The 22010-nt window shown below is 43.2% G+C and overlaps 1 protein-coding gene across 2 annotated transcripts in view; it reads right to left on the bottom strand.

The window, feature by feature from the left end:
* LOC102001200 (BTB/POZ domain-containing protein 8) overlaps positions 1-22010 on the bottom strand; it is a 67058-nt gene that overhangs the window by 18254 nt on the left and 26794 nt on the right. For both annotated transcript variants that reach the window (XM_026785097.1, XM_005359644.3), the window contains exons 4-8: positions 21032-21149; positions 11474-11563; positions 4902-4982; positions 4178-4274; positions 604-692 (exon numbers count right to left, since the gene is read on the bottom strand). In XM_026785097.1, the coding sequence (XP_026640898.1) occupies positions 604-692; positions 4178-4274; positions 4902-4982; positions 11474-11563; positions 21032-21149 (475 nt within the window). The remainder of the gene's footprint in view (positions 1-603; positions 693-4177; positions 4275-4901; positions 4983-11473; positions 11564-21031; positions 21150-22010) is intronic.

Raw genomic sequence — 22010 nt, 5'->3', positions numbered from 1 at the left:
GGGTGTCACGGTACTTTATCTCCTTGTTAACAGAACCCATCCTTAGGGTGTCACGGTACTTTATAGCCTGCTGACCTCTCTGCTACCTTGGTCAGAGACCACACCAAATCCTTTAGAACCCACCCTCGTGGGCACGTGCACTCCGTGCAGGAGTTTCCAAGTAGTCACACCGTGAGCTTCATTGTGCACTGGAACTGGAATGAAACTCTTTTCCAAACTGTACTGCGTTTAAACAACTTACGATAAACTGCCTGGGCCTAGACTCCCTAAGTTTGGTCCATTGACTAAATGAGGCTGAATGGTGTCTTCATTCTCACCTCCTCGTGGGTCATTCCTCTGCCTGCCATGATGCACAGAAACACACACTGAAGCCCATGCTCGTTATGTGCACATCACACAGCCTGGCTCATCTGCAGTGAAACTGACGCCATGCACCTCAGGTGACACCTAAACTCAACTATACAACTCGTTAAGCACCTGAACTGTGTGGAAAAAACAGACCAAGACTAAAACTGCCTGCAAACGTTGGAGAGTAAGAGTATATATTATGTATACATATATAAAGGACACACAATAATAGCGGCACTGCATAAGGTAACTTACTTCATGCAGTCAGCAAAAAGACTTTCCACTCCAACTGAATGAGCAATAATTAGGCATTCTAGAACCGATGCCAATGTTCTGGGAACGGGCTAAAATTGACAGAAAATATCACATTCAGTCTTCGTAATTTACAGAGGCTGAAAGTATTTGGTTCAATGCATACAATTCAAAATTTGATAGAAATCTGAAATTTCACTTTCAGGAGATCATTATGTGAAATTAAACAATTCAGTCTCAGAACAATAAGTAATACAAGCTTTCTCTCACATGCAGATGTAATTTTAAAGTCATTTACATCTGTGAGTGTGCAAGCGTGCGCATATGTATGTTTCTGCTGGACATCAGAATAGAAAGGGGACCACGAGAAAGGATGAAGAAGTCTAAGGAGGGGCAGCAAGAGACAAGACCCATCACGGATGTGTATGGCATGAGCACGGACATCAAGGCTCCTTGGTCCCTACTGGTCCCTATTAACATGCACACACATCAGAGCTGCCAGGCCTCTTAGGCCTGCAAACCACACCCCCTCCACTGCCACCCTAACCATCATGCTGTTCCAGTTTACTGCTTCCTCCTCGCCCGAGCTACTTTTATAACTGGAAATGCTTTCTGTGCCTTTCTGCTACCCTCACCCCCTGTCCCATGGTAGTCATGGCAGCTTTGGACTCCCCCTAACGACAGGTTCCCATAAACCTGTCTTCTTACCCAGGGCCGGTCTAGTTAGGTGGTTTCACTGAGCCTTGCTTACACCTAACAATCTGAGAAAACTGACACTCATGTGTTAGCTGCAACTGTGAGTGCGCAGAACACTAAAGATGATCAACAGCCTATCCGTACAGCATACTTTCATTTCCTCTGACCAGGGCAGTGATTTCAGGCTTTTAAACTATGAACTGCTATTAGCTTGATTTTTCAAGTGTTAAAGTATTACATTAGGAATTAAGAACTGAATGCAGGGCTTGGGGTATAGCTGAGCTGGATGAGAGCTTGTCTAAAATGCATGAAGCCGTGGGTTCAAACCCTAGCACTGCATAAACCAGGCCTGCTAGTGGATGCCTGTAAAGCTAGCACTGAGGAGGGGACGGTAAGCAGTTACTCCTAGCCTCAGCCCAGGCTACATGATCCTGTCTCAAAAACTAAGAAAGATAAATAACCGAATGTAATATTGTGCTCTGACCATTGATGCTTTTGTTTTTAAATTTTATTTGTTCTTTTATCTCTTTGTGTATAGGTGTCTTGCCAGTGGAGGTCAGAAGAGGGTGCAGATCCCTGAAGCTGGAGTTACAGGTGTCTGAACTGCCACATGGAGCTGGGAACTGAACCCAGGTCCTCTGGAAGAGCAGCCAGTGCTCGTAACCACTGAGTCATCTCTCCAGCCCCTTAATGTTTTTCTTAAACATGATCCTTTAAGGTAACTGATACTCTAGGTTTTCCTAAAACTAGACATTACATCATTATATATATTATATAGTGGTAATTCCCTGAAATGAAATGACCTGGCTTTCTGATCCACCTCATAAAGGACAGCAAATCAGTATGACAGAAGGAACCTGATACACATACTTGACACCCTAAAAGCACCAGACATCTGAGAAACCATAAAGCATCACAGGAATTAAAAAAATCTAAGTCCAACTTTACTTAGGAACAACTAAGCCCTATATAACACAAATATACTATTTAATGTATAGCAAGAGCAATTTCTATTAAAATGATTAGAACAGAAATGATGTGCTGATGACCGAGGGTTTCCAGAGACAAATGACAGAACCTGTCTGTGGAATCTGGGAAGGCATGTTGAGATTATTGATTACAATATATTTTAGTTGTAAAAAAAAAATCAAAATGGGGCTGGAGAGATGGCTCAGCGGTTAAGAGCATTGCCTGCTCTTCTAAAGGTCCTGAGTTCAATTCCCAGCAACCACATGTTGGTCCACAACCATCTGTATTGAGGTCTGGTGCCCTCTTCTGGCTAACTGCATACAAAATAAATAAATAAATAAATATTTAAAAAAAAATCAAAATGAAAAGCCTTCCACAACCTACTAAGGAAGTCCAAATATGTCCAACTATACAGAATGCTGGGTAGCAAATCACTGAAAAGAGTAAGCCTAGGTTTAGCAGATCTGGGGCCAGCTGTCCATCACATGTATCCAAATGTGCACAACGGGGATTTTATTAGAAGTTTATGAGATTTAAGTCACTGTGATGCGTTAATGAAGACTGAAGGTAAAAGTGGTAACATTCAAAACTCCATTACAAAAATACTAAGGTCCACAAAAGCTGCCATGTTTAGGGATCATCTCAATATCACGGCAGCAGTCTACGGGAGGGTGTTCCACAGAACTTGTTTTCAGACACTTCCGTGTGAGGACTGGGTTCTCGCACCACTGTGTGCCTGTGCCGTCCTCAAACTCATTACAGTGTCAGCAAATGATCCGTCAAATTAAAAACAATACTAAGTTGATTACTGAAATACAATTCAAGAAGCAGCATTTAACTCATATACTTGTGAACATATTAAGAGGCAACTGTGTGCAAAGATTACTTAGAGAAAGGACTTTTACAATGTAGTTCAGCTCAGAATAGAAACTGACACAAAGCGGTTTTCCCAGCTATTACTTTAAACCGTATCTGCCGAATCTGCTGCTTTAATGTCACTGTAATATCTGCCTCCAGCCTTTCCCGCTCTCCTGGACTAAAACTGAGGAAATGAAGAATGTGGAGTAGAGAATGGTTCAATCTTCCGTTCTTCCATTCTCTGGGTCTAATTCCTACAGAGGGGGCCTGGCAGAGCTGTGACCACCTTCTGAGATTAAACAGAACCTAAGATGGGAGGGAATGGTCTTTGACTTTAGTTCAGGGAGATAGGAAAAGTCCTGCCCAACATAAAAACTGATTTAAATGTTACTAAAATAATCACATTAGAAGTCAGACAATGGGTAATATTGCATCAAGTACCTAATGAGAAAAAATAAATAAATCTTTTAAGAGTTGTTGTTGTTCATTATTAAATAAATACATGCTCAATGAATTATAGAAAATGTACAAATTAAGAAAAAGCATAAATACATGGATTAACTTACATTCACAAAGTCTATTAAAGAAAAGAAGCCAAAAGCAGAAAATGGGTTTGAAATGCACAGAGCAGGATCTCCCTGTAGACAGCCAACTTGTGAGAACAGCACAGGGTCTCCCTTTAGACAGCCAACTTGTGAGAACAAAAACATGTTCAACCCCCTCAGAAATCAGCCCAGGGAAACACGCGGACGTGGCAGAGGAAGGGAAAGAACCAATAAAGCCTCTGTGTGGCCTGTGGAAGAGACAGGAACAGCTTTCCTTCTCCTGTGCCAAGAGTCCTGTACTCTATCTCTGAATTACACAGGATCCCTTATGTACTGTCAATAGTTCTGCACATCGACCTGACTTTGCTTAAAACGATTACAGTTAATTTCTGATTTTCACAAGCACAGCTCAGGTTATTTCTCAACAAGACTGTGCAATAGTTAGACGGTGGCGTTTTTAAGCACAGCAGGTACATGATGACTGGGTGATGTGTTAGACTTAACATTACCTTCTGAAAAAAGTTACAGTAGTCTCGTCTCAAGACGTAGATGGCTACTTCTCTTAATCCTTCCAGGCCATACATGTCAGCCACGTTCAGTATCTGACTGAAGTAAACAGACGTTAGCTGATAATTCTCAACTGCAAAATCAAAGTATAATACACAATAATTTCTCAATAATACAGAATGTCCATTAAATAAATTAATTAAAAAAAAAGATTTAAACCAAAAAAAAAAATACAGAATGTCCAGAAAAAAGATCTAAATTATAACTCAACTTTTTGCTTTATGTACAGGATTTGCTTTGTGGCAAGGAAGGAGGAAGAATTTGGAGATGTCTCAAATTCCCCTCACACCTCAGTGACACACAGAATAAAAGTGCTCCAAAGGCTATATATTTTTTAAAAGTCTTCTTTTGTGTATGTGTTTTGCCTGCATGTGTATCTGTATACTATACGTGTGCCTGATGCCCTTGGAGCCAGAAAAGGGCACAGGGTCTTTTGGACCCAGGCTGTAGATGGCTGTGAGCCTCCTCAAGATCAGCAAGTACTCTTACCACAGAGACATCTTTTCAGACTCACATTTAATGTGCTTTCAAATATTCCTCCAAACACAATCAAAATAGACAATAAAAGTGAAGCTTCTATTTTATTGACTTTCTGCAAAATAGTTCAACAAAATAGAACCTATATAGCTTTTATGTTTAACCTTCCTTTTAAAAAGTAATACATACCCAACATTAGTTTTGTCCGGAAAGTCCAAAGTCCCCCCATACATGAAATGCATCACAACATTCATTTCTCCCTGGGTTATGCTGCAAGAAGAAACAACGCTCAAATCCACAAACAGTTAAGGTTTAATTAATATCAATGATACATTCTATTTTTCCATAAACATGAAGTTCTAACCTTTATTCTTCTAATAACCTCACGTATTATAATATTAATTTAAAGGCAGTCACGAGGCTAGGCATGGTAGTGCATACCTTTAAACTCAGTAGTTGGGAGGAAAAGGCAGACAGATCTCTGAGTTCAAGACAACCTATGTAGTAAGTTTTTAACCAGCCAGGGCTACACAGTGAAACTCTAAATAAGAAAAAAAAAAAAACGAAACAAAGATCAGAGAGTTGGCTCAGAGGCTAAGGAGGCCTGGGTCAGTTCCCAGTATTTACACGTAGCCTCATAGCCATCCTTAACTTCAATTCTAGGGGATCTGACACCCTTCTCCACAGGCACCAGAACACACATGGTATACACATATACATATACCTATACACACATATGTATACATACACAAATATACACATATACAAATATGTACATATACAAAACATTCATATACATAAAATAAAAATAAATCTAAAAAAAACTTAAACCAATGAAAACTTCCTAGCAGCTATGGATTTTTACATAAGTTTAAATTGTTATATGTTTTTGAGGTTTTTATCTTAGTCTTTGAGGATTTCACATAGTATATTTTAATTTTTATCATATTCTGTTGTATTCCCCCAACTCCTCCCCAATTTCATGTTCTTTTTTTCTCTTAAAACAACAACAAAAACATAAGAGAAAAACCACTGAAAACCATGATTTATGCTGGCAAGTTCTCCTGGAGTATGGCTGGGGCCACTCCACTGAAGATTATGGACCCCCTTCTCCCAGCAGCTGTCCTTCATGAACAACTTCTTGGATGGGGTCGGATTCTGTCCATTCTCTTCTCCTGGGGTTCTGTCTGGCCAGAGCCTGTGTGTGCCTTGTGCATGTTGTCATAGTCTCTGAGTCTGGATGGGCACCTGCTCTGCTGTCTAGGAAATGCTGTTCCCTCAAAATCACGAATCACTCTGGCCCTTAAAATCTTCCTGCCCCTCTCCTGCAGTGATCAGGGCTGAGTATCCCAGGGCTCTCACTCTCTGCATGTTGCCCGGGGGGGGGGGGGGGTGTCTCTGTAAGTCACCACCTACTGCAAGAGCAAGGCTCTCTGATGAGGGGTCTCTGTAAGTCACCACCTACTGCAAGAGCAAGGCTCTCTGATGAGGGGTCTCTGTAAGTCACCACCTACTGCAAGAGCAAGGCTCTCTGATGAGGGCTGAGCAATGCACCGACCTACAGGTACAGCAGAATGCCACAGGACTCATTTTATTGCTGTGCTAATATAGCACAATAAAAGCAGGTTCTTAAGCCTCAAAACCTGTCTAGTCCCAGGCTCAATAACAATATCAGGTATGAGTTCCACTTCATGTAGTGGGCCTTAAATTAAATTTTAAACGTGGTTGGTTACTCCCATAGCACTAGTAGACGATCTTCCGGGCAGGTCATTGTTACAGCTCCCAAGGTTCATAGCTGGGTGAGACTGAGGCCTGTTTTCTCCCCTGGCTTTAGGCTTAGCACCACAGCCAATGGGGGTGGAGCTTCCAGCTGAGCACTAGCTCCATTTCCCATGTTCTGTGCTTGGTGTGCAGGGTCTTCAGGAACAGGCCTTACTATGAAGTCACAGAGGGACCAGTCTGGGGAGAGTCTAAGGGACTCCTCTGGTCAAAGATTCAAAAATGTGTAGCCCACACATGGTACTGTGGTTTTTATTTGGAATCATTTGATACTTAGTTGGGATATTGTCTTCTTCATCATATGATGAGCCTTTTACAATCCTTTTATATATGTCTATATATTAGGAAGCTTCTACAGTAGTAGGTGTTGGTTTTGTTTTGGTTTTGGTTTTTTGAGACAGGGTTTCTCTGTAGCTTTGGAGCCTGTACTGGAACTAGCTTTTGTAGACCAGGATGGCCTCGAACTCACAGAGATTCGCCTGCTTCTGCCTCCTGAGTGCTGGGATTAAAGGCGTGCGCCACCATCGCCTGGCTACAGTGGCAGGTTTTATTTTGGCTTTTTCAAAGGTTTTTAGTGTTAGCTATCCCTCCCCATATTTCCAGGTGTACTTGTCCTCCCCTACCCTTTCAATTCCCTTGTTCTAATTTCCCTGTTATCTCTTACAACACCGTATTCTACATCCCCTTAAATCCCTTCTTTCCCCTGGTCCCTTCCTAGCTACCTAACCTCTGTGGGTACTCTAAATAAAGAGAAAACATACATGTTTGTCTCTCTGGGTCTGGGTTAACCCACTCAGGATGATTGGTTCTCATTCCATCCATTTGCCTGTGAATTTCATTTCAACAGTTGAGCAATGTCCCACTGTGTAAATGTACTATATTTTCATCACCCGGACATCTCGGCCATTTCAATTTCTGATCACTGTGAGAAGAGCAGCAATGTGAAGCGAGCTGCGTGGAATCACACCTGATGGAGATGTATAATCAACTCCTGAGATGGCTAAGACCTGACCTATGCTATGATCACGTAATGATTATCACCTGCCTGCATATGTGTGGGCCTATGGGCAGTGCCCACCTGGCAGTTCGGGGTTGGCAGCCCAGGCCTACTTAAGGGCTGGGAGAGGTTTGCCCAGAGAGAGAGGTTTGCCCGGAGAGAGGAGGAGAGAGGTCAAAAAGAAAAGAGAGAGAGAAGAAAGAGATAGGAAAAGGAGAGAAGAGAGAGAGAAAGTGAATAAAGTCCTGGAATAAACTGCAGTGAGAAGAGCTCCGGTGGTCGCGTCATCCTTGCGGGACAAGGGTGGCCATGACAGCAATGAACCTGGATGGGCAAGGATCTCTACAGTAAGATGCAGAGTTCCTTGGGCGTATGCCCAAGAGTTGTGCGGCTGGGTCTTTCAGTAGGTTTATTTCAGCCTTCTGAGGAATGGCCACGCTGATTTCCACAGTGGTTGGCAAGCTAGCGCTCCCACCAGCAATGGCTGAGTGTTCCCCTTATCCACATCCTCACCCACATGAGCTGTCACCTTTCACTGATCTTGGCTATTCCGAGAAGAGTAAGAGGAAATTTCAGCGTGGTTTTAGTTTGTGTTTCCCTGGTGGGTAAGGATGTTGAACATTTTAAAGTGTTTCTCAGCCATTTGTGGTTTTCTTCTAAGGACTCTCTTTAGTTCTATATTCCATGTTAAAACTGGGTTGTTTTCTTGATGTTCAGCTCTTCTGAGTTCTTTGTCAGCAATCACCCTGAGCGTGCTACAATCTAGATCACCAAAGACGTAAAATAAGGGACTAGAAGGAGGGGGATTTCCTGAGGAAGAGAGAACAGACACAGACATGAGACAGGTGGTGGGGGCTGGAGTGGGAGACAGGTGGTGGGGGCTGGAGTGGGAGACAGGTGGTGGGGGCTGGAGTGGGAGACAGGTGGTGGGGGCTGGAGTGGGAGACAGGTGGTGGGGGCTGGAGTGGGAGACAGGTGGTGGGGGCTGGAGTGGGGAGGACTAATGGGGGGGGGACTGGGAGGGACAGCACTAAGGGCCATGAAGAACCCAGAACATCTTAAAACAGATACAACAGGGGGATGATGCCTCAATTAGACATCGTTTGCCACCTGGAATCCTCCAGGGTCAGGAACAGATTACACCCTAAGTGAGCTGTTGGCCAAAGGGCCCCATGGAAACGCCAAACTACTCTGGCTATTGGCTCTTCTCCACAAACAGGTAGTAATACATTTACCTATGTCACTTGAACACAAACAGTTGAGCTGGCGCCTAACTAGAGCCCCTGCACCTACAGATGAGGGCCCACAGTACTGGAAAGCACTCTGCGTGATACTAAAGCAACCATCGCCCCAGGCACTAACCCTGTGATCTACAGTGATGACCCAATGCAGGCATAGGACACGTGGGCATAACAGTGGCACAAATGCTGTCTGACTGGATTTGAGGTCCACTCCGAGAGATGGAACTCACGCCTGACACGCTTGGATGACTAATAACCTGAGACAAGATAGGCCAAGGTCCTAGGGGAAACCCAGCTACCACTGTTCTTCTAAAGGAGCATAGATTCTGCTAGACCCAGGGACCAGTGCGTCGCTCAGCCATTCTCAGAGAAGCTTCCTCAGGCAGCAGATGGAAGCTAACACAGAGACTCACACATGGGGTGTCTCCATCAACCTCTCCCTTCAGGGAACCATGTGGAAGAGGAGGTGGGAAGATGCAAGACCCAGAGCAGATGGAGGACTCCAAGGAGACAAACAGGAGTGATGCACATATGAACTTACGGAGACTGCAACAGCACACGCAGGACCCGCACAGGTTTAAGCCAGATGAGGTGAAGATGAACTCCCACCCCTAATCAAGAAGCTGTGTGCAATTGATACCAGCATGCAAAGAAAAATTCATTTCTCCACTAGAGTCTCACCAGGCATATTAACCACACTCAGGGTAGGTCCTGCCTAGCAGTAGAAATGAATTCAATGGTATTTTATAGTTTTTTGTCTGATATTGCTTTGTTTGGGCACTTTTTGTCTCACTGTTCCTTTGCTTGGATATTTAGCTTCCAATTTTGTGTTTTTATGGGTCTGGTTTGTGTGTATGCTTTTCTTGTGTTTTTTTTCTTTGTTTTGTTTTATTTGGGGTTTGTTTACTTGTTTTTCTGTTTTCTAAAGAGAGAAGGAAAAAGGGTGTATGAAATTGGGTGGGTAGGGAAGGGGAAGGATCTGGGGGAGGGGAACTGCTCAGAATATATTATATGGAAAACCTTTTTCCAATTAAAAACATTTATAACAAGAATCAATAAATGTGATTCATAGTCTATATAATCATGTAAACCTGGGAAGATATCTAACTTCTCTGGTTTTGTTTTTACTCATTTCAGTATGTGAATTTCTCTTCTCTACCTCAAAGACCGACTGGCATGAGGAGTGGGAGGAAACACAGAAAGCATGAGGTGGAATTGTTACCCATTTGCTGAGGACAGAGAGGAACAAAGGTATACTTGGTATGTGCCAGGTAGTTAAAATTATCACCAACTTACACCAAATTTTAAGATTGTTACAGGAAAAAAAATAGACACATTATGTTCTTTTGCTGAGGAATCCCTTAATCAATATAGTTTTTTGGCCTTTAGCAACAAAATAAATGTCATTTTAAATGAAAGACAGGAAGTTGAATTAGTAGGTAAAACCCTTGCCATGCAAGGTGACAATCTGAGTTTGAGCCCTTGACCCCACCATGGGAGCAAAGAGCAGCCCCCTAAAAGATGTCCTTTAACTCCACACATATGCTGTGGTACATACATGTATGTGTATGCAGGCACATACATACAAACACGCACACACACAACCTTTAACTCCACACATATGCTGTGGTACGTACATGTATGTGTATGCAGGCACATACATACAAACACGCACACACACACACACACACACACACACACATGCAACACACACACCATAAATGTAGAGAAAGGCTTTAAAAAGTTGAATTCTAAATTAAACTAGAATTATTCCTTAATCTGAATTCTCACTGAATTCAGTTTTACTAGGATATATTGACAATTAAAGAAAAGATACCTAAACTACATAAAGCAGGCCCTGGATCAATTTCCAAAACTAACACAGAGTAACTGCCCTCACGACCACCACCCTGAAGAGACCTGGCTCCTGTTGGCTCCATCTTTCCGACACTCAGAGGACATTTTAAATCCATCTCAAAGAAAGAGATAGCATCAGTATGAATATAGATTTTTCAAGTCATTTTGTTTTGTTTTTAAGATTTTTAAAAATTTTTATTTATGTGTCTCTGTGTGCTGGTGCCCACGGAGTCCAGAAAAGGACATCAGATCCCTGGAGCTGGAGTTGTACACATCTTTGCGCTGTCCAACATGGGAGCTGGGAACTGACAAGGATCTTTGTAGGGCAGGGAGGGCTCTAGCCACCGTCTCTCCAGTCCCCTAAGCTGCTTTTCAACACTGGTAATGTCACCAATAAATCTACCTTTTCACCCCACTTACCCACGGATATAAACCTTCCAGTGTACTATTAGAATACCCCATAATCAGAATGTCCCCACTATAAAGCGACTGTGTCCTCCCCAAATTCAAATGCTGAGGTCCCAACCTTCAGCACGTGGCAAGCTGAAGATTTAGCAGAGATGGAGCCGAGGTAGGACAGGGTCAGCGTTTTTAGAGACACACACACAGCAAAGGCCACGTGAGATGCGGAAAGTGGTAGTCCACACCTAAGGAAAGCGTGGAGGACGCCAGCTTTGTTGACACTCTGAACTGTGAGGACACGGGTCTGTTATTTCAGGCACTCGATTCTGGTATCCATTACAGGGCCAATCTCTATTACTGAACGCCCTCTACTGCTGTTTCAGAAAGTCAGTGTTGAATTCCACTGAACACACGGAGCGTGAGTGCTTTGTGTGCTCTTGGTGACCAAGTCCAGTCCCATGGCCTCAGAAACGTTACTTACTTACCCTTGAAGAGTAACACACTCTTGGGAGCTTTCAGCCCAGCAGCCACTCAGCATGGCAGCAAAATAACCGGACCTGGCACTTAAAATGGCCCTAAAGAAAGAGGAGGAAACCAAGTGAGCATTGACACACTGTCCAAGTGGAGCTCCTATCAAACTCCTCATTTCAGCCTGTGTGAACAGTCTTATTTGTCCTGTTTATATTCACTGATATAATTCCTGTAACACAAATTATAAACATCTAAATATCTAAACACTATGTTTGTTTAAAACATTAACTCAAAAGCCAGGCTTAACGGCACACACCTATAATCCTGCACTTGGAAAGCTAAGGCAGGAGGATCAAAATCAATTTGAGCTACCTCATAAAACCCTGTCTCAAAATATGGAACCAATAAACAAATTAAGTTGAGTAAAATACCAGTTACAGTGCCCTTATTATCACTTAAACACGTTGTCTTAAAAGCTCTTTATATTTACAAGACTAAGAAAATAAGCCATTTACAAATGGAGAAATGAAGACCAAAGATGTATTTCCTAACTTTCGGGAACATCAATAAAAAAGAGATAGGGATGAAGAGATGGCTCGGGGGCTGAGAGCTCTAGCTGCTCTTGTAGAGGACCCAAGGTGAGTTCCCAAACTGACAGGCAGCTGACAGCTGTCCACAGCTCCAGTTCTAGGGCATCAGACATCTTCTATGACCTGGGCGCACCAGGCACACATATGGTGCCCACAGGTACATGCAGGCCCAACACTCACACACATAAAATAAAAATAAATTTTACAAAAAGGGAAAGATGTGAAAATCACTGTCGGTGATTTTTTTTTTTTAAAGAAAGACTTTGCAGCAGAGGTTCTGAGCTCTGGCGTAGAATCATCACAGTTGTGTTCAGTACATGCTGTATTCTAGTCTGAGGAAGTGACAGAAGGGAAATTTCCTTGTGAATTTTCATGATGTTTTCTCAAAAAATATTAATCAATTATTTAGTTTTAAATATCCACAGATTTTTATCTACATTGGGTTTTACTACAGGTCTGAGAATGTGCACTGACTAAGACGTACAGAACAGGATAGCACTCTGTTGGGGGATGGGCTGGAGTGGAGAAGAGGGAAAGGGAAGGGCATTCAGCCGATGGCTGACTCGCACATATGGCTGCACACACACCTATGTACGTGTACTAGACAAGCATGAGTTAAAGGCATCTCTATGACCACGGCTGTAAGATATATAGAGAAAAGACAGACAAGGAGAAGGAGACTCAGTAGACACATTACAGAGAAAAGACAGACAAGGAGATGGAGACTCAGCTTTTGAACTTCCCACCAGGGAGACTGCCCAAGTGAGCAGTAGTTAGAAGGAGGAGAGGCAGGGTAGCATCCTGACAGGCACTATGACAACCTGGCATATTAAAAAGGAGTTTTGGTAGACAACCCTGGATTCAAGTTTGAATCCTCAAGGTCAAACGCTAAGACTCTAGGACAAAGAGATCAGGAAACAAGCAGTCCTTGTTAACGGCAGCTTTGAATCAGCCCACCCTTGACTATGACAACGTGATCAAGTCTACCTGCCATCCCAAAGCAAGAGAAGAACGGTCTATGCTAAACTTACACCATGCAAGAGTCACATGCCTGTGCTGGCTGGTTTCATGCCAGTGTAAGACAAGCCAGACTCACTGGACAACAGAGAACCTCAGCTGAGAGAATGTCTCTGTAAGACTGTGGGGCATTTTCTAAATGAGTGATTGATGGTGGAGGGCCCAGCCTAAAGAGTGGTGCCATGCCTGGGCGGGTAGTCCTGGGTTCTATAAAAAGATGGCTGAACAAGCCACAGGAAGTGCTGCGGGAGCTCCTTCCGCTCCTTCCGCCAATAGTCATTGAGATACCAGCCCACTGGGGTGTGGTCTCTTTCTCTTTAAAAAGCAGCAGCAGCCCTCCTCTCTCTCTCTTTTGCTCTAGCGACTAGACTCCTTTCCTGGCTGTCGTGTGGGACAGTGTTCTGTAAGTTTTTCTCCCTCAAATAAATAACCCTTTGAATCCAAACTGGTGTGGGATTGTTTTGCACATTAGGGAAGCAACCCAGTAATTAGTACCCATCCATGACCTCTACATCAGCTCCTGCCACCAGGTTCCTGCCCTTCTTGAGTTCCTGTCCTAACTTCCTTCAGTGATGAACAGTGATTTGGAAACATAAGAAAAGTAAGCCCTTTCCTCCCCAAGTTGCGTTGGTCACGGCGTTTCATGACAGAACAGAAACCATAACTAGGACACAGGTCACAGTGTAAATCTTTGGTAAAATGTCAAGAAATCATCCAGAAACAAAACAACATAATAGTGAAGGGGTGAGGGATTCCTCTTATATTAGTATGACAAAGATAAAAACACAAGAACAAATGTGGCAAAAAATAAATAAATAAAATACAAGACTTCTATGTTAAATTTTACATAGAACATAATGGACTAATTCAGAAAGACCTAATAGAAAACAAAAGTCATCCACTGACTTCATTTCTAGATTTGCCAAGTGTTTTCAGTGTAAACACACAGACACGAAACATACCTCAAGCAAGCAAGCACCAACAAAATGAAAAAATGGTAAGCAAAATTTCAAACAACATGACATTACTAAAAACCAGTAGTCATCAAGATGTTGTAGTGTTGATGTAAGGATAAATTAGATCAACAGGTTAAAAGTGTGTGTGTGTACAAAGTGTGTATGGAGTGTGTATAGAGTGTGTAGTGTGTGCTCATGTGTAGTATGTGTATATACAGTGTGTGTGTGGAGTGTGTGTGGAGTGTGTGTGTAGTGTGTGTGTAATGTGTATGTAGTGTGTGTGCTCATGTGTAGTATGTGTATATACAGTGCGTGTGTGGAGTGTGTGTATATAAAGTGTGTGTATAGAGTGCGTGTGTGTAGTGTGTGTATAGTGTGTGTAGAGTGTGTGTGTATATAGTGTGTGATAGTGTGTGTGTGTAGAGTGTGTGTGTCTTCCTCAGTGGTGTTAGGAAAGACAGCTTTATAAATAAGAGCACTGAATGTTTGAAGAAATGAACCCCGACACCTCACATCACTCACAGAAAACAACTGAAAATAGAACCTCCATTAAAGGTACAAGTTAATATTACAACATCTCAACAGAAAGGAAAACACGGGTCAAAATCTTATTTATCTTTATTTTAGGTGTATGAGTGCTTTGCCAGCGTGTGTCTATGCACAGGTGAACGCAGTGCCTGAGAAGGGGCATCAGATCACCTGGGACTGAAGCCGAGGGCGGAGAGCCACCCCTGAGCCATCCCTCCTGCCCAAAGACACAGATTCTCTCAGAGCACAAAAGGCACACGTAACTCTCAAGAACAGGAGCAAACTCCCCAGACACAGTCTGTGCTAGCAGAAGAGTCTCTGCATTTAATTGAACTGAAATAATGAATGTTCTTGGACTGAAATGGAGTTGAACAAGAAATCAGTAACAGAGATATAGTGAAAAATTCCCTAATATTTGACAGTTAAACACACTCCATACAATATATTGGTGAAGAACTTTAAAAAATGTATTTCCTAATTTTTTTTAAAGTTGCCTCCACACTGTTTATTACTCCGTTGTTTGTTTTTTTTTTTTTCTGGTTCTTCAAGACAGGGTTTCTCTGTGTAGCTTTGGCTATCTAGGAACTCACTCTGTAGACCAGGCTGGCTTCAAACTCACAGAGATCTACCTGCCTCTGCCTCCTGAGTACTGGGATTAAAGGCCTGCGCTTCCACTGCCCAGGAATACATCTTTGAGTTAAAAAAGAAAAAAAGGAAAATGCAGTGTGTCATCGAGCCCCTGGCTCACACCTTCAATCCCAGCACTCAGAGAAAGGGAGGTGGGTCTCTGTGAGTTCCAGCGAGATCCGTCAGAGACCTTGTCTCAAAATACAAGGTGGAAGGCCTACAAGATGGCTCAGTGGGTAAAAGCACTTGCTGCCAAACTCGATGTCCTGAATTCCGTCCCTGGGACTAACATGGCAGAAGGAGGGAGTTTACGCCCACAGACTGTCCTCTGATCGCTACCAACAGACCATGGCATGCACGTATGTGTATATACACTAATAATAAATGCACTTAAAAGAATATGGTGGGCAGCAAGAGGATGATACTCAATGTTGACGTCTGACCTGCAGAAAGAATATTTGTAACAAAATGCAACACACACACAGGGAAAGGAAAAAAAAAGACTCATAGGTTCATATCAATAATCTAAGAATTCTACTTTAAAAATACAGAAGCCAGACATGGGGACATGTTTGCAGTCTGAGCACTGGGAAGACAGGAAGAGAGTGCAAGACTGCCAGTCTGGTGCAGAGAGAGTCCCAGGCAAGACTACAGAGCAAATACACACACACACACAACACACACACACACGCACGCACGCACGCACACACGCACACACACGCACACGAGCACACGCACACGCACGCACACGCACACGCACACACACACACTAGAGCAAGACAAAAAGCATAAAGTATAACAAAGGCAGAATCTCTAAGGTATGACTGAGTCTATAAGAACAGATTACAAGCATTACAGTTTATGATTCCTTCCTAAAGCACGGAAAGTCAGACGGCCAGATTTCTAAGCTGTAAGATGTTTGCAGCACCTCTCCCCTGAACTGTGTAAGATGAAGTCTTCAGTTCTTTTCTTGCTCCCTTTCAACCCCAGTCCACAGAAATCGCCAATGTTAACAGTGCTGGGCAGTGGTGGTGCATGCTTTGAATCCAGCATTCAGAGAGGCAGAGGCAGGTGGATCTCTGTGAGTTCAAGGACAGCCTGGTCTATAGAGTGAGTTCTAAAACAGCCAGGACTATGCAGAGAAACCCTATCTCAAAAAACCGAAACCAAAATAAGACAAGAAAACTCCCAAACAAACAAAAAGCAGTGCACTGGTTTGTCCTCCCAAGTCATTTTTGCCTTGGCAGCTTTTTGACTATAATAACCCACTGAGTTTAGATGCATGCGCTCCATCCCTTCTCCTTTGCGAACATCAGTCTGTGAGTGCTCGACAAACAACTGTTTCAGGGCGATTTATTTATTTATTATTTGAGAGAGAGGTTTCACTGAGTTTCTCGGGTTTACCTACAACTGGCTGGTTGGGATTGGCTGCGTACACTTGATGACCCTCCTGCCTCGTCACTTGAGTGCTGGAATCGGATACGCACCACCATGCCCAATTCACTGAAAACTCCACATAAATAACACGGTAGAACTCTAACAGCCCACCTGCACAGCTTCACTGGCTAAGCCCAATCACAAAGATGCGTAGGCACATAGCCTATCTCGACTAACATGTGGACGTTCTAGAGAGGGCATCCCTTTGACGCTGACACAGACAGCCCAGCACTCTGGACTCTAAACCACACTGACCCTGAGGCCACCTTCTCATACTTACGTCATTCTCGCCAGTGACTCAGCACAGTGGAGGTTAAGGTGCCTTTGAATCTCTGGGTGAATCTGCTAGACATGTCCCAAGAGCCTTGTGGGAACATCCCCAGACGGGACAGTAGCCTAAGGAGCACAGAGCCCAGTCCCTTCAACCAAGGTCAAATCAGCACCAGAGCTCAAGGGCCCTCAGGGTTCTCTGGCTTCCTGCCCAGGTCTCTCTCAGTTACTGTGCACAGCTCCTACAATCTAATCTAATCTGTGTCTGCACCACAAGAGGTGAACTCTCAGTGTGCTAGCTCTTTCCAGAGAAAGCATTAAAAGCATCTAAGGTTTAAGTGATTACTCTGACCTTGAAATAGAAACCTACAGAAGATTCCTTTTTAATTAGGACATCTGCCTCCGGTTAAAGAAACAACGCCATGGATGGTAGGCATATTAGAATCTCTGATGCATTCTTTTTATTTTCCAACATGTCAAAAATGATTTTCTTCTTTTGACTAAATTTAATTTCAACTGGCAATGCTGCTTCCAGCTCTATGAGATGCCCTAATTCCCCTTTCTGCCACTTCAGTACAACCCTACTCAGTACTTCCTAATGTCAGATGAACTGGACTCACTATCTCAGGTACAACAATGGCCTGTAAGACTCCAAACAAGGCTCTTGAGGAGACGACTTTTAAGCACTCTTGCTTTAAGGGAGCGAGGTGGAAAAAAGTAGACTTCACTTTATTTAAATGTAAGCCCAGAACAGGGCAAACACTTTCCAGAGATGCTGCCATTCTGCACTAGGCTTCTTGACAAAGATCTCAGAGAATATCTTTGGATGGCGGCTTTCTTGGGACTGCCTTCTTCAGATGAATTGTAAAGTGTAACAAATGTCCTTATCTGCCGATACAATAAAGCCAAATTCTGATTAATCAAAACTATCAGGGTTCCAGAACAAGCTGCACACGCCACAGACACTGAACCTGACGAGTGCACATGGAGAAGGCAGCTCAGGCTCAGGCTCCGTGTCCCCACAGCACCTCACGCGTCTTTCATTATCAGGCAAACTTTCTTTAAAAATGATGACTCACTAATCAACGCCTCTCTTTTCTTGCAAAAATGAAACATGTGCACACCACGATTTCTAGCTCGGATTTCTCTAACATGATGAAGGGGTTAAACTGGTGAGCTGTCTGGGTGCAACGCCTGGCTTCGTCTCAGAACCTCTCTTCCCACCTTATACTGTTTGAACTAAACCCAATACCAATGTTTTGGTTTTTTTTTATTTAAAATTTATTGTAATGGGGTCTGCGCAAAATGAGGGAGGGGAAGGGGGGAAACATGCAAGGGACACAGGAACATGATGACATGGCCAGGGCCACAGCGTCTGTTGTGGGAAAGAGGAGAAAAGACCAGGGCTGGAGCTGGGGCGGAAGAGGGAAGGGGGAAGACATGGTGGCTGCATTCCCCCACCTCCAGGAAGCACCTCTTGTCCCTGGCTCTCCTCCTTTACCCTGGCCCCCTAAGATTCCATCTCTCTTGTTCTGCCTCTGGCCCTAGTGGCTCCTTCTGATGCTCCCCTTGGCTTTTCCCTGGACATACTCCAGTAGATGTTAGGGTTTAGTCACTCCACCTTGCTGAAAGTATCCCTCTGCCTTCCCTGGTTCTGCCCCTCAATACCACTGCAATACCAATGTTTTAAGTGCCCCTTCCCTAAGCATCTTTTCAAAGCATCTACATGAGATTATCACTGGAATAAAACTTAATTTATTTATCTTTACATATTGTTGGATTATACAGTTTTCATTAATTTATGTCATCAAATTGGCAAGTCCAAATGGGATGGATGGACACACTGTAAATAAACCAGGTGAATTGTGGAAGGTACAACCTTAAGATAGAAGCAAAGCACGATAGGAAAACAATCCCCTGGGCGTGTGCATTCGGCTGAATGTAGCCAGCAAGGTTTCCAGAGGGCCCCTGGGGAACCTGAGCAGAGCTCAGCAGAGAGCCCTTCCCTGTGTGCCTCGTTTGCTTCAGGCACCAAGCGCCTCTTTTTGCTTTTAGAGTCCCCTTCAGAACCTCCTCAAGGGCTAGTGGGACCAGGGGTTCACCTCTTTCCTTTTGCTCTATAATACAGATATATCTAAGTTATCACTGTTCCATTAACAAAGTAATTAATACTAAGATATTAATAACTTCCTTTTGAACAGAATTGTGAAATCTTATAATTATTTCACTAAGTATATATATATAACTATATCACTCAGTATAACTCCTATAATGACAGAAGATAGCAAATTTATTCTGTGAAAATCCAGACAGTAAATATCTTAGGCTTACAACATGACCATCTTATATCTTCTTTGTCTTGTCTCATACCTGTAGTTTGCCTACTCGGGCAGTGGGGGAGGTGTACCAGACAGAACCGTACTTTTCCAGATAGTTAGTGTGTACACCAGCTAACATCTGCTTTAAAGCCTTGTAATAATATGCCAGCCACACGTAGGTGTGCTTTGTGTGACGACCTGATTCAATCCACACGGCCTCTTACTCCACACTTACTGTTCTTACTACTTGTACTTTGAATACGATTATTACTATGAACTAAACACAAGTGTTCAAATTTTAGCTGGGAAGATAACATGGTTCAGAATTTCTATCATAATATAAAAAACTAAGCAGGAACAAGTCAGATTTTAAATCCTTAGGAAACTGCTTTTCTATTAATTCAAATTTCCTTCTTACTGTTAGGTGGACGAAACAGACCATAAATGAAAACCAGAACTGTCATAACGTACAAACCTGAGATGTATCTCAGGGGTTAAGAGCACTGGCTGCTCTTCCAGAGGACCTGAGTCCAGTTCTTCATGCCCACATGGTGGCTCACGAACCTAACGTTCTAGCTCCAGCTCTTCAATGGCCTCTTAGTCAGTGCACACAGAGGCCAGATGCAAGCGCTAGCAACAAGCTGCAAACGGTCATGGTCATGGGTTCTGCTCCCCTCTGCAGCAGGAACAGCTTTAGGAATCCACAAGCAGAACTCTGGTGCCCATATGGCCTCAAGAAAAAAACTGGGTACAAAATGAAGTCAAATTTTAAAAGTGTTGACAAAAGACAGACGACAGCCACACAAAATTGCATATACACGCGCTGCACACACACAAACACACATACACACACAGCACGGTTTAGGAAATGCATACCTACGACATGGAAAACATATTACCTATTCTCTATTAAGTTCTGTGTTCTGGCACAATAACCAGGTTTTATTAGAATTCAGAAAGTGCTAAGCGTAGTTATGAGTGTCTATTACCCCAGTAGTCAGGAGACTGAGGTAAGAGAATTTGAGTTTGAGGTTCATCCGGGATATATAGCTAAACTTTGGCAATAATAACAATGATGACAATGACGATAATATAAATGAGGGAAAGTATTTATATGTATGTACCTATGATTTACAAAGTACATGTTTCCAGAGAGGAAACATCAAATCCTGAGAATAAACAGTCTCATTCAATGGCAACTAAGAGGCAGGGCACTGCTGTCGGTTAGCTGTCGGTTAGCTGTCGGTTAGCTGTCGGTTAGCTGGCCAGTCAACGGGATCTCTGAGTTTGGGAGATCGTCCTGCAGTCTAACATGCTGCCAAGGGATCCTGAGTCTTGAACACTGCTTCTTGGGCTGAGATTGCTTAGCGGATAAAGTGCTTGTCATACATGGATAAGACTGAAACCCAAGACCAATGGCGGTACTCCCAAGGCAGAGATGATGGCCCCTGGAGACGGTTCAGCCTGAAACCCCAAATCAGAGTGGAACGTGATCAAGGCACTCAATAAAATATATACTATTCATGTAGAAATTATATTACTATAATACCTATAAAATAAAAAACCTGCATTTAACTACATTTTCTGTGACAGTGGATTTTAAACATATTTTAGGCAGAACATTTTCTTCTGATTAAGTCTTAAGCTTCATGTGATTCTGAGCAGATCTGCTGAAGCTGACACTAGTGCATGTGTGAGCTGCAGGCACGAAGCCGGTCTGACGCCACCTGAGCGGCGACTGTGGAGCCCTGTGGTCTGCAGGACTGACACAGGAACAGCGCTGCTCTTCTCTGCTGCGACACCACAGCTCAACCAACCAACGTCCTTACCTGTGAGCGCGGAAACTCTGTCCATCAACACAGATACCAATGTCTGGACAACACTGCTTCACATACAGTTTCAATAAATCTTCTCCTAATTCAGACGCAGGCTCCAGGTCATAGTTATCTTTAAAAGAGAAGACAAAAAGTAGCTCCTTTAATATAAACATCACTAAATTTCATTTTCTAATGTTTCCAAATAGTTTTCTTCATCCTTAATTCAATATAAAGTAGAATTTAAATCATTTATATTTCCTACTTCGAAATATGTATTAAATATAAATATACCTTAAAATACAGTTAGATTCAAATATATCAATACTATATGCCCAAACAAACCTACTTCATGAATAACTGAATTAGCAAGAGAAATTTCTGCAACATTAGTCTTTTCTAATATTCAGATCCTTACCCCTAAACTACAGCTTGGACACTGACTGACTGACCTCTGTAAAGGCCTGCACACAGGGTGGTTCTCCTGGGGATACTGCAGTCACTGTCGGGGTGGGAACAAGAGGGAGGCTCTAAATTCACTTGAAATCAAGAGTCAGACCCTTGCTTCTCTTCCCCGTTGTAGGGATAAGTCCCGCCCCTTAGGGGGCATGTTCGCCTCGGGCTAATGTTTGTTTATATATTTGGCTTCTGCTTCTGCTTTCATGGTCTCCGCGGGAACAGTGGTTCTGTAAGTCTATTAAAGCTACATATATATATATATTTACAATCTGTCTGTATTCGTTTATGCCGCTACATTTTGGCATCCAACTTCGGGCTATTTTGCCCCCGTCTCAAGCGGGTAGCCCGCTAGCTAACACAGCACCCTCCTGGGTGCTGTTTTTTAGTTCGTGACTCAGACCCAAGTGCCGAGTCTGAGACACACTCGGACACACAGGCCCATTCTGCCTGCCTTGGCTAAGTTTGCAGTGGAACCGCACTGCCTGAATTAGCAGAAGCTCAAGTATCTGCGGTTTTGCTACAAAAGCCGCCACAG

Source organism: Microtus ochrogaster, linkage group LG1, assembly GCF_000317375.1.
Source record: "Microtus ochrogaster isolate Prairie Vole_2 linkage group LG1, MicOch1.0, whole genome shotgun sequence".
In the NCBI taxonomy this organism is placed as follows: domain Eukaryota; kingdom Metazoa; phylum Chordata; class Mammalia; order Rodentia; family Cricetidae; genus Microtus; species Microtus ochrogaster.
Note: the sequence above shows the minus strand (reverse complement) of the source record. Positions and strands in the feature narration are given on the sequence as shown.